Below are 14,102 nucleotides of genomic sequence, written 5' to 3' on the forward strand. Positions count from 1 at the left end.
TTTAACAAAGTTTTTTTTTTACATAATATGTATATTTCTTGTCAGGTTTTTTTTTTTTAATTTTATATTAACACCAACCATAAATTGACAAAGATAAGACACAATTTTAAAACAGATTTTTTTTTAATTAACACAGTGGAGTCAGAGGCGCCTACAGACTTACGCAGAACTATTTAGACCTAACTATTTAGACTCAGACACTCAAAGTATAGGGTTTCATTAATAATAAATGTTGAATTTTTTTTTGTGTTTTATGACTTTTTAAGAGCCGATCAGACTACGTTGAATCAATTCATCTCCTGTGCGAGGATGTCAATGTTTTCTATTAGACAAACTTTAAAACATTACAAAAGTAAAACTCTAAAGGATTTAGATCTGTTAAACGAACAGGCCATGGCCTTAGTCTTGCACTTCTCTTCTAAAAGGTGAACATTCATTTAGAACTCAATGTAAAAGTTTCATAAATCGGTCCAGTTAAGTATTAAGTATTCACTAATATTAAGAATCACTCACTAAATCACTTCTTGTAATGCCTGCACAGGCTAATTGTGGTAAAAATAAAATATAGAAGTTGATGCTGCAAAATTCTCCATACTGAAGCATGTCCGGTATTTTCCTCAATCTCCTCAGCAACAATAAATCATTATTATGTATATACGATGCATGTAACATAAATGAATCACACACAACTAAATTATTGTCACACAATTGAGGACTTTGTAGCAAAGGGAGGGCCAGATTCATTTTAATATTATTCAGTATTTCAATTTTGCATTTAACTGAGGCAGATCAAATAATAAATAGAGAAGATTATTGAGTTGTGGGTGCTGCTTCCATTTATATTAACTGGATATGCCTATTATTATTTAACTTTGCCATAGAAGGACAAAATAAGACTGAGACTTGGAAAATAGAAGAAATTGAGGATGTGAAGTCTATATATTACATGCCTCCAGAAAAGTAATTCTTCTATTTCAAATAGATACTTCTCTTCTTCTTGTAATAAAAAAACTATAAGTAAGTGTAGCAGATCATGTCATGGTATACCAGAAAGAATTTACCATCAGGGAAATGAGGAAGCAGATAAATTAGTCAAATAAGGCTCAAGTCTCAATTTAATATGCCCAGATTGGTATTGCAGAAGAACTTTTTAAAATGAGGGCCAAAAGCTGAATTCCGCAGCTTTGAATATTCGCAAAAAGGCAGGATACAAGGAAAGTTTTTAGGAAAATAGTTGATTTGCATACTGTAAACTAAATAAACATCTGACATCCCTAAAAATCACGGATACGAGCCTCATTAGGTTCATCAAGAAGAAGCAACATTAAGACTATATAGGCTTAGGTTTGAGAGAAATAGAGCAGAAGTCTTTAGCCTAAATAAAGGGGCAAGCTAAGACAAACAGCTCTAAATGTAGTTTAGAGGCGCTCCCATAACTCTCCAATTCACCTAATCTATAATCTAACATTGCACTCCTCGATTAAAATTACTGGAATCAAAAAATAAGACACACCACAGCAAAAGGATATTGAGCTGTACGTCGACATCACTGATTTTAATACAAGATATATTAACAGTCTTAGGCTGCTCCTACATTGGAGGCAGATGGGATCTGGTCAGCCAACCCGGCCAAATCAGACCAGACCAGACACATCCCGACCAGACCCTGCGCTCCTACACTGCAAGTGGTTTCAGTATGCAGTACAGTGTGAGCTCTCGACGAGAAAGGAAGTTTTTGCCCCAGTTGTGATTATCTGAATTTAAAAATGGACGAGGAACTTTTTGATTTTATATTAATGGAACAAAATTTAGTACTCAATAAACCCACGAGAAAGTGGGTTCATGAGTTTAATGAAGACTACAGGCAAAGCGAATACTACTTAACCTGCTTACCTATGCGTGGTTATCCAGACAAATTTAAAAAATATCACAGAATGACCGTTGAAACGTTTGACTACATCTTGTCACACATAAAAGGGGACATACAGAAGTGGAGTAACTTCAGGAATTGTATAGAGCCAGCAGAAAAACTGTCGATTTTGTTGAGGTAAGTTACTTTAATACCGAGTCTAATACAATTTCGGCAATATGTAAGTTAGAACATATTTATTTCAACAAATTAAATTGTAAAAAAATTAAATTAAGTTTCGCAAGGTAATTGAGATATTTTGAGATTCTGCTTGTTCCGAATTTTCTGGTTGGCATGGAGAAAGAATGGAGCTTGTTGTATCCGAGGAACTGGATGCATACGGTTGATTGGGGTAGTATCCTGTGTAATTTCGTGGAGGGTGAGGTCAATGGCGATGTCCATGGTGTGTTGCTTGGTTCTAGTGACTCAAGCTCAGCGATGACACAATTCAGAATATTTGATCGTAATTTCATTCGTTTTAGGAGTGGTAATTGTTTGAGCGAAGGAAGTAAACTTTTGAAGAATTATAGGTCGTCATCCTCCTCTGCTGAACTGGTCGGTTGTGATGCCGAAAAACGAGATTCCAGCAATTGCACTTTTCTTCTTTCTAACTTTAGTGCCTCGTTTTGAATATTTTGGCTTTGCTTTTTCTTTGGTCCGGGGCACCGAAACTTATTCTCTTCTGTCGAGGAGGTGGTAGTAGGTTGTGGAGCTTTGTTTACTTGTGTAAGTTCCTCAGGCTCATCAACATTTTTATCTTCAGTGTGGACGTCAAAGTCATGTTGTGATCGAGGAGTTTTGCCTGATTCCTGAGTTTCATCAATTTCACCTGATTCCATGTCCATCAGTGTATTTGCTACTTGAGATGCAGGAAGATTTCTTGAAGTAGCTCTTGGATTCATCATAGGAAGCAAGAAGCTCAATGAATCAAAATAAACCCACTTGGACTTGGCAGCAGCACCTGACGTACCACAGTTTTCCTTAATTTTCTTGCGTTCTCCAATCTCAACTTTTTTTGAAAATTGCTCTGAAACGTTGCCAGCTTCGTCACCAATCGATGACAGTGACACTCTGGTTCAATTTGTTCTAGTCGGTGACAATGCGTACCCTTTAAAGACTTTTTTAATGAAACCATTCAGTCAAAGAAAAATTACCGAAGCACAGCGCGTTTTCAACTATCGATTGTCACGGTGCAGAAGGTGTATAGAATGCGCGTTTGGAATTTTAACTGCAAAATGGAGATTACTCTACAAAGCCATGGAAACAGAGGTAGAAAAAGCTGAGAAAATAATCAAATGCATGTGCCTTCTGCATAATTTGATTATTGACAAAGAGTATATTACAATGAATCAACGAGTTCTTGAAGACGCTCTACAGGAATACCAATAAAAACATGAAAGACCAGATCTTGGCGGACGACGATTTAACAGATCCTCTACCGCTGCACAAAACGTGAGAAATTTCTACAAAGACTACTTCAATGGCCCTGGAAGTGTTTCGTGGCAGAATGAAATGGTCTTCAACGTTAACAATAAGAGATAAACCTTAGATACAGCGAGGCAGACAGAATACTGCACTATGGAATTAAACATTATATGATGAAAATGTTTGTTTTTTTTTGTCGTTAATAATTACGGGGCACCCTGTATATACATATTTATTTATAACTAAGTTAATAATTATATCAACTAGTAATAATAAACTTATTACCTTCAATTCCAAGCTCTTTACCAATTTCATCCCACAGCTTTCCCCTTAAATCGCGGTTGTGGTAATTTTTGTCCCTCTCGTCCCACAAAGCCACTCTCTCACGCACTAACTCAATCAAGTTTCCTTTGTCTACAAGTACTACAACAACAATTATTATGATTTATATACACGAGCCAAATGGGAACACCAAACACGAACCAACTGGGAGAAAAACAAACTATTTTGGTTGTTGTCAGACCAGTTCAGACCCGTCGCTCCTTCCCGGCACGACAACTGGCTCTAGTGTAGGAGGGAACACGGCGCCTTTGTGTTTGTTTTCGTCAGACTCGGTCAGACCCGCTCAGACCGTCAAGTCTGAAGAAATTCCGCTTCCAATGTAGGAGCAGCCTTAGAACGGCTAACTGGACACTGCAAAGAATCGGGTTATATCATGATACGGCAGACTATGTGATAAGCTGATGGTAGAAATACTAGTTCTTATAACAGCTTTGAGTGACCTGCACTTACTTACTAAAGAACTGAAACCCTGATCTAAGGAAACACTAGGAAAGAAGCTAATTATTCCGAAATCTTATAAGAAGGCTATTGTGCTAGGTGAATAATAAGCTATTAGATGCAATATCTCAATGCATTTATTTTGCGAAAAGCTCTCAAATATTAAATAATTTCTAATCCGGCTCATCTAATTCATTCAATATTAACAAATCTAACATTACTCTTATTTTAAAATACCGTTTCAAACTCCACAAGGCAAATCTTTCATTGAGAATTTCTAATATCAAATGATGATAATTCCGAAATATATCCAATATATAATCTTTTTCTAAATTTATAGGAGGCATTGACTATAATATATACAGTCGTGGGAAACACATGTTCGGTTAAACTTGTATATTTATGTTACTTCCATTTGACGTCATTTACAAGAAAACAAGTACGTGTTTTCTTTATTTATTTAACGAACGATATAAGAGAAATATTGAATTTCCTTTTTAATGCTACCCTCCCTTCCCCACACTTTTCTAACCATGATTCCATGTGTGGGTAATTTTAATTTAATTAATGATATGTAAATGTAGCTATTTTTGTAGGGTCGGCAATTTTTAGGAATTAAAATTCATAACGCAATGGTACAATTAGTAAAAGGTTAGGTATGTTTTTGTGGAAAAAGCATTGAATTTAGCAAGCTACTGAAGTATTGAGAATGTATCATGTATCACTAGATGTGTGAGTTTAATTACTGAATGAAAAATATAATTAAAGGATTAGGTCGATATTAGTGCGGATAAAAAATATGATAGAGTCATGAAACTATGGGAATAAAGTGATAAATTACAATTTCAATATTAAAAAAGATTTAGTTTGTCAGTGAAAGAGAAAGTAAATCCTATAGAGATGAAGGAAACTCCATAGTTTTTATATATTTAAGTCATGTCAGCAGGTCATGATTTCCCAACCCAACCCATCTCGGACACAAGTGTCATCAAGCATGCTAATTAAATGAGAAATATTGTATATAATAAACTAGTTCTAGTTCTAAATGCAGGAAGTAGTATAGAAACGCAAAGCAATAGAGGTTACGAAAATTCGTATAAAGCATTATGAAATATAAGACCAAAATGATGGTTCTTGGATGGTATGAACTAAACTACAATTTTTAGATGATATAGAAAGCAATAAAGGAGTTTAGAACCAAGTATCATGAAGCGTGGGAATAAAATTATGGTTTTTGTATGTAAGGAACTAAGTTACAATTTCTAACTTATGCAGGCAGTTATATGAGGAACGAAATAGCATAGTGATGAAATAAACTTAAAATTTTTCCTATGAGGAAAAAATTACAAACCTTTTTCGATAGGATTTATTACAATTTGGCCGATGTTTCGGTACTGTGGGTTCGACTTTCTTCACATTTGATAAAAATGGTTATGGCAGTGGTAGTGATCATGATGATGGTAATGGTAATGACAAAAAGATATCAAGAATTACTGTTACATTACATACATTTGTCTGTTTCTTTCTATAAGCCTATTCAGCAGATCAAGTTGATAAATTCAAATTGAATATAAAATATGCTTTATTGCTTCTTAAAATCAAATAAAAGCAAGAAAGAGGCAAATAAATAATGTGTCAAGAAAAAATATATAATAGAACAATATACAGTTAAAATAGTTCCAAAGTAATGCAATAAAGAATAAGTCAGTGGAGTGGGTGTTAACAGTTCTTGATTCACAAGCATTTTGAGGCAGTATGCTCGATAGTCTGCGCTCACAAATATTTCTTAAGGACACAATTTAAATCTCCGCGCGCTAAATTAAATTTAAATGCGCACCGCTAAAAATTTAGTAGCGCAGTTTTATGCAGATTATTCCATGAAATAGTTGTATCATCAGCAAAAGCTGTAATGTATTGAAATCATACTTACAAATTATGATTTGGAAATAAATTGTGACTTTAGCAAATAACATTTAATTGTCAATAAACCGTATTTTACGATTTTTTTTAATTCAATTTTCTTAAGGTATGGATGTGATCATAAATCTACATGAAAAAATACTAGATGTAGTTTCCACAGCTTACGTATTATTTAAAAAACTACTAACAGAAAATGTATTTTTGGATATAATAATCAATTTATTAATAATAATTATCGATTGAGCACCAGACGAAAAATGTAACTAATGATTTTTTCTAAATTTTATAGAAGACAGTATCATTCTTTCATAAAGATTGCAATACCCAATTAGGTGCATAGATTGTTATTAAGACCAATTATTTGGAAAAAAAATTCTCTCTTTAGCAAAAACCCAAGGAGTAGCCCAAAATGGAGCTTAGTAGTAGGCGAAGTAAATATTTAATTGGCTCCAGTAATGACATGCTGGAGTGACACACTAAAGCCGAAGCTAATAATCCCAATCTGGGTAATGACTAAAGATACTGACCAATAACCTCGGTAATGGCATAAATTGCATTTTATGTTAATAGCCTGATGATGCGCGCTTCAAATTAATGATAGAATCCAGGGCTTTAAAGCCAATTACAAGAATTATTACATCCGTAAATGTATATTAAGTAAGAAAAACAGAATTTTAAAATGATTCAGGTACTAATTAATAGAGAACTGAAGTGATATCAAGATAAAAAAAAATTACGAAATAGTTATTTAAATTATTTTAAAATAAAACTAAATATGAACAAGCAGTTAGGCTAAAGAGGCTAAATACCATCATATTGCAACAGGTTCTTATAGACAAGTGCAATTCACGGGTTTCCCGCACTATGGTCGACACAAAGTTAATTAAAGCTTTAACTGATATATGAGTTGTTCCAGTATGGATGAAAGGCAGTTGCCTTGATAGGTCTTTACAGTTTTTCACAATTTTAAAAGACTTCGTGATAACTAGAAGGAATATACATTTAATGCTTCTAAAAGAATTATATGATTGATTGGTTCCGAAATAATTGACAATCCACTTTTAGAAGACATATAAGGAAAAAAGTGCAATCCAATTTGAAAAATCTGATCTATCTGGTTATTATTTGAGGGTGAAGGTGCAAGGGGATATAGACTTGTCAACTAAATATTTCATAGACACAAGCCTAATGCTGTTTTATTTTAAATAAGTTTGAGTGTTAAAGGTTCTCGATCAGATCAACCATTTTCCTTTAGGTGCTTATGAGAACATTTAGTGCAGTAAATAATAGCTATGTACATAGTAATTTCCTATAGACTGCCTGGCTTGGTGTTGGATTTCTTTATATCAAGAGATCAACAAAATCTCTATTTGAACATTTTTGCGTTGCCTATCGAAAGAAAATTGTCAACAATATTATAATCACATCCTAGTAGACCAATATTTCAGATAATCGACCGTCAGAGTATTTGAAATTGAGTATCAAAATGCAGATGAAATATCATCCTTGATGGAAGACCATCACATTACCAGGTTTCTAAAAAGAAACCTGTTTGTTTATAAATAATGAGCCGTCCATCTTCGTCGTGTGCTTTGATCGTGCCATTAAGATAGTAGAAGAATTATATTTCATCGCCATTAATCCAGGCGAATTCTTCAGAAAATATTGTCTGGAAAACTGAAATCTTTTCCACCTTGGCCAAAGATTCAATAGTCAAGGTCATTAACTGATATTGTTGTGCATATAGGCTCATGAGCTATTCAAAAGGATTTATGACCTATTAGGTGTATATCTTAGATCTTATTCTTGCTAGATACTTAAATAACTCGAATCGAAAACAATGTACGGAGGGAAAATGTCTAATTTATTTGTCTAGAAACTAGTAATACGTTAGCTTTCTTTAGACTGGCCAATGGTTATGTTGGGTCTTATATCAGACCTACATTTGCCGATAAATCTGCAATTGCCTGACAGAGTTGAGACTTTTAATGAAAATGTAATGAGCAGTTTTGAAGACATCGGCATGATGGAATAAGTTAAGGATTTAAAGTTTTTATTTCTGAATTCAATTTGGCTTACGAATAGTGAGATTTTAGTAGCCAGTTTTTTTTAATGGCTTCTTCTTAAGATTGACATACATATATGCGCAATGGGGCGATGACATAATTTAATGGAGAAAGACTGTTATGCTGCTTTGAACAATCTAACAGGATGATCTGTGATATGTCTATAATATATGAAAGACAGCTTTGGAACACCACAGGTCATAGTGCAAAAGTTTGATCCATTATACTTCATTTATTGATACCCGCTGTCACCACTAACTAGTTTAGATAAAACATGTACTCCTAAATAAATAGGATTACAAAGTACGACATTAAAAAAACGAGGCATCCATTATGATAATATCGAACAGGTATCAATAAGGAGGAGGGCCTTGCGAATTTACCACTGATAAGCTTATATCCAATTATTTTATAAAGCACATCTATTAACATCGAGGTGAATAGACGCATTTTTCACGTCTTTCTGGAAAATGAAAGTGACGTATATTAAGCTGCTTTATAGCATTTTTACTAGCAGTGGCGTAAAAAGTTTATGACCCAGGAAAAAGGGTAATAAAACCAAATGTTTCACGAAATTTTGTCAATACAGCACTATGGAAAACATTACGATATGGCTGTGTGAACTCAGTTTTATAGGTTATGTGGAGTAACGCACTTTTGGGGAATTGAATGAGTTGTTTGATCAAATATTGTAGCCAATGACCTTAGCTGCCATATAAATCTTTTAAACGTCGGGAATAGTATGTTTATCTTTGATATAAGTTTGACATTTTGATATGTACCTACTGTATCTATATTAAATCGAGATATTATACTAACATATTTATCTTCTTTTTTAGGGGCTGGCGAGTCAGGAAAGAGCACCATAGTAAAACAAATGAAGTAAGTACAAATAATAAAATAATTTAGATTTTTCTTATTCTAATCACATCAAAATCTCTCAAGCGTGAATATACTCCAAGAAATAATTTCTCGGGTCGGGATTTAAAGGGTCGTCATATAGTGTTCAGGTGCTTTTATCTGCAATAATGACAGCAGACAGAACCATCCCATTATCGTACATCCATATCGTACAAATCTTAGTGGTCTTGCATCAGTTGTTCATTCAACAAAATGTTCACATCATCTTGTTGCGTGGACATTTTTGAATTAAAAATGCTTTATGTCGTTTTTCTTCATTTAAGGCTTTCTCCAAAAATCTTTTGCAGCTTATGCCATAATTCTACTCTTTGAACAAGTTCATCTTTGTATTGCTATCAGTTTTCCAACAGCATTGTCCCAGGTTTTCTATAATATTTTGTCTTTACTGGCTAGTTTTGCATCTAAAATATCTTCTCTAATTAATCTGGCGTCATCATTTCGCTTAATTTTTTGCAGAATTTGCTTTCTAGAGTTCTCTTCAGATGACAACTTCAAGAAACATCTTTTTGACTCATTATCCAGACCATCAGTCTGGAATGTCGAAAACTTAATGTACCATTATCAATTTGCCAATATCCTATTATCATAGGTTATCCAGATTTACACCTTCAAGTGGAAAGCCCCTCTTAATTGATCTTTGGGCATCATTTTGTCTCTATTATGTATACAAATTCTTATACATATGTCATATTGGTTTCAGTTGGTTCTATTTCAGCTGAGCGATGATCTTTCATTAACATTAGATTAAAATCTTCTGATATAAGTACCTATGATGTCCTTATACCTTACTCTATAATTCTTTTATATTTAAGGTCTTGGAATCGTGGTAAGGTCTTCTGAATACACAGTCCGCATTTGATGCGTATTTCATATTCTATGGTTATTTTTGGCTGCGATTTTCTTGATTGAGGCGCGGTTTCTAAAAAAAGCAATAGCTCTACTTGCTAAATCTGTTCAACATATTAAGTGAATTCACTCCCATGGCATTAGATACTTTGTCGTTGAGCATATTGAACAACTCGGTTATCTTTTCCAGATCGAGCAACATGTTCTGGTTGTTTTCTTTTCGCAGTCCTACTTATAGCTCATAAACTACTTATAGTAATCTTAGTTGTACATTTTTATATTACTTCTCATTAGTGTAATTTCTACCACTTGTATCTTTATTAGTTTTCTAATAGCATTGTCCCAGAATATCATTAATCATCCGCCTTGATTGATTTTCACAAGATCAGTATATATATAATAGAATGCTTAATTTTTTCTCCTCCTTGCAAAATGTACTTGCTAACTTATCATTTATGAGTTTCTTAAACAGAAATGCTTGGCAACAACTCCTTTCAGTTTAATTCCGAGTCCCTAATACTTAATCTGGACATGTTCTAATGATTTTAAATTTGTTTGATTCTCTATGAATACGAGTAAGGTCTTTATCTTGAAATGTCTCTATAGCTTCTGGCTTTTAACCCTTAACTGGTATGGTGGGTCAATTTTGACCCCATCCAAAATAAAAAAATTTATTAAAGAAAAACTATTGCAAGTGGCAACACTGCCTTCCATGTATTCCTCGGCCGTACTGAGTAGAATATTTCTGGATTTCTGCGTGGCAGTCGCGTTTGAGTTTTTTGTTTAGCTAAGGTCTGCGAATTAAATGGGTCAAAATTGACCCCGCCATACGTTAAACGTAATTTTTTGGGTTTTCTAATTTTTAATGTAATGGCTTCTTTAAAGGATAAAAAGGCACCACTAACAGAGCACGAGTTAGAACAGCTTGCTAACACTTTTTTTGATAATGACAGCCACATTTCTGATGCTGAGACTATCGTTAGTGAACATATTTCTGCAAGCGATAGTGATTCTGAACCGGGTGTTGGTAATTTGCCAGATGAAATAAATTTGGATATTGAACCAGATATTTTGGAAGATAGTAGTGATGATGAGAGTGAAATTGGCATAAGAAGCTACTATTATGGGAAAAATAGAAAAAAATTGTCAACAACTGCTCCTGCCATAAGCCGTGCTCGTGCAAGCAATATTGTTTCGCATCTACCAGGACTTTCTGGACCAGCACGAGTTAACAAACCAAATTCAGCCACAGAAGCTTTTAAGCTGTTAGTTGACGATACAATAATCGAGCAAATTATCGAGAAGACCAATGAAAAAATAACGAGCTTGCAAGCTAGTTATGGGCACAATGCTTTATCCTGCCAATTTTTAAATCATGTTGACGAAACCGAAATGTTGGCATTTTTTGGTCTCCTCTTCGTGGCAGGCGTATTCAAGTCGAACCACGAAGATATTAATTCCCTTTTCGCAACTGATGGCACGGGTCGTGATATATTTCGTTCCGTAATGACTGCAAAAAGATTTAATTTTCTCCTCACAGCTTTGAGATTTGATGATCCAGACACCAGAAGTCAGCGCATTGAAGCCGGAGACGAGCTAGCCCATATTTCCGATATATTTTATCGCTTCGTGAATAATTGTCATACAAACTATTCATTTGGGTAGTATGTAACTGTGGATGAAATGTTGATTGGTTTTCGCGGTAATTGTAGATTTCGAATGTTTATCAAAAGTAAGCCGGGAAAATACGGAATCAAAATGATGTGTCTCTGTGATGCTCGGACGCATTATTTAGTAAACGCCTTTGTTTATACCGGAAAAGACACTCAAATGCAGAATCCTAAGAAGCTAGCCATACCCTACCCACCCTCAATGTTCTTTCTTTAGTTGAAAAATTCTAACCGAAATGTTACTGGGGATAACTGGTTTTTTTCTTTAGAGCTTGTCGAAGAGCTACAACGCTGTAAACTTACCTATGTCGGTACTATCCGAATAAACAAAAGGTACCTACCAAAGGAATTTTTGCCAAATAAGCAGCGACCGGTTTATTCTTCGATTTTCGGATTTACCAGAGACGTGACTTTGCTATCTTACGTTCCAGTAAAAAATCGAGCAGTATGTCTTATATCAAGTTTTCATCATAATGATAGAATTTTGGTTAGAGAAAATAAACTTCCAGACATGATAGATTTTTACAATATTACCAAAGTAGGGGTAGATGTATTAGATCAGACGTGTGCAAATTATAAAGTTGGTAGACGCACTAGAAGATGGCCGCAAGCAATTTGGTTTCGAATGATGGATATTAGCGCTGTAAATGGAAGTATTTTATATAATAATGCTCATCCAGAGGCTGAAATGACACACCAAAAGTTCCTAGTTACCTTAGGAAGAGATCTAATACATAACCAGTTAATTCGCCGATCTCAAATGGAAAATATTCCCAGGGAATTAAAAGCGCTTATTCATCGAATTGGTCAGATTCCAAAGATAGGTCCAGGCAGAAATGAACATGGGGAAAGACCACCTAAGCGTGCAAGGTGTTCTATTTGTCCACGCAATGATAATAAACAATCACTTATATGTGATAACTGCCATAAATACGTTTGTAAAAATCATTGCGTAAAAAGAATTCGTTGCAATAATTGCCAATAATAGACGGTTCAAACATGTTTGTTAGTTTTTTTATAAACCTTTTTATGATTTTATTTTTAAGTGTTTTGAACGTTTTCACATTTATTTAAGAACATCTTCTTAATTTTTCACCTAAATTTTGTGTTTTTTAGTTTATTTTCGAGTCATTTTGAAAAAAGCCCATTTTTTAAAAAACCTTATATTTTTTAGTCTAGCTTTATTTTAAGTGCAATTTTTTTTTGGTTTATATGCCCTCAGAGTTGTTAATATATTATTATTTTCATATTTTTAATTTGTTTTTGTTTTAGTTTAAAAAAAAATCGAAAGGTCTAATTTAACCCCACCATACTTGGAACGTGATTTTTTTCCGCCATACCAGTTAAGGGTTAATATCTTTTACACTCCTGCTGTTTGACCATTCAAATATTGCTATACCTTGGAAGTAGTATTAGCTGTCTTAAGTATTGTTCCCCTAATCTTTTGTTTAAAGTCAATAGCTAGTTTAATTATAAAACTGTCATAGCTTATAGAATTTCTAAAGCTACTACTCGTAGAACCACTTAAGGAACCACAGAAAGATATCGCTTTTTTTCGATTTTTGAGCTAATAACTGCTGGATATATTCCACAATATATTTCACATATTTTGCAAATATCTCCTCATACGTAGAAGATTTTATGCAACTTCTGTAAGCGCTATTAAAAGTTGAAACTTTTTATTCAGAAATCTTCATTGAATCATTTGAAAAAATACTTTTTTTTTCAAAAACTTTCTGATAAAATATTTAATTGGTCATTAATCCAATAGTGTTATCGGAATTATATCATATTCATTCTAAGTGTGATATTTCATATTTATTTATGACGGTTTCGTAAAAGAATACCCTTTTTTTTCGAATACCAAGTTCCAATTTCCTAATCCTTACTAATTCATTACTATAGGTGCTCGCTCCAGAATCTTTAAAGTATAGATTTCTCAGCAGCTTTTTACTTAATCCTGTTATCCCTTACATTAATTTCATTAAAAAATGTTTATCTATGAATTGTAAAATTTTTATTCATCAGGTCCGAGTCTGTTAATTAGGAGACCAAGTAAAAAGTCCTACCTGATCAATCCAATGTTTTGAAAAATTATTTCTAGTAATGGCTTTTTCTTAATCTAGCTCGGCCCGTCAATGTGATAAGTTTGATGGTTATCTGACAAAGTCAGTTCTTAATGAGTAGGATGTAAATGATTATGATTTGCTGAAATCTTATAAAGAACGACGCTAAATACCGTAATTCAGCATTTTTTTTCAAGTCAATAGCTAGCCTATTTAAGTAAGTAGCAGTACTTGATTTCCTACTTTCTCATTTTTTACTGCAATTGTAATTTTGACATCTAATGTTCTAGAAATGTCTTGTTCTCTTTTCTGTTTAACATTTTCCTTTTTGTTTTTGGTCTCCTTCGTTCTGTTTCTCTCCAGTGTTGTTTCTTTTATTCTTGTTAATTTGTAGTTTCGAAGAAGATATTTTAAAGTTTTCTTAAAATTGCCTGATACCCTCTTGTATCAGAAATAAATCCAAAGTGTAATTTTTATCCAGTACTGACATATATCTATT

General features: G+C 33.7%; 1 protein-coding gene across 6 annotated transcripts in view; it reads left to right on the forward strand.

Annotated features, from left to right (window-relative positions):
- Window positions 1-14,102, forward strand: part of LOC126734759 (guanine nucleotide-binding protein G(o) subunit alpha) — a 144,727-nt gene that overhangs the window by 98,716 nt on the left and 31,909 nt on the right. For all 6 annotated transcript variants that reach the window (XM_050438474.1, XM_050438479.1, XM_050438477.1 and 3 more), the window contains exon 3: window positions 8,940-8,982. In XM_050438474.1, coding sequence (XP_050294431.1) covers window positions 8,940-8,982 — 43 coding nt within the window. The remainder of the gene's footprint in view (window positions 1-8,939; window positions 8,983-14,102) is intronic.

The sequence above is a fragment of the Anthonomus grandis genome, chromosome 4, assembly GCF_022605725.1.
Source record: "Anthonomus grandis grandis chromosome 4, icAntGran1.3, whole genome shotgun sequence".
Classification (NCBI taxonomy): domain Eukaryota; kingdom Metazoa; phylum Arthropoda; class Insecta; order Coleoptera; family Curculionidae; genus Anthonomus; species Anthonomus grandis.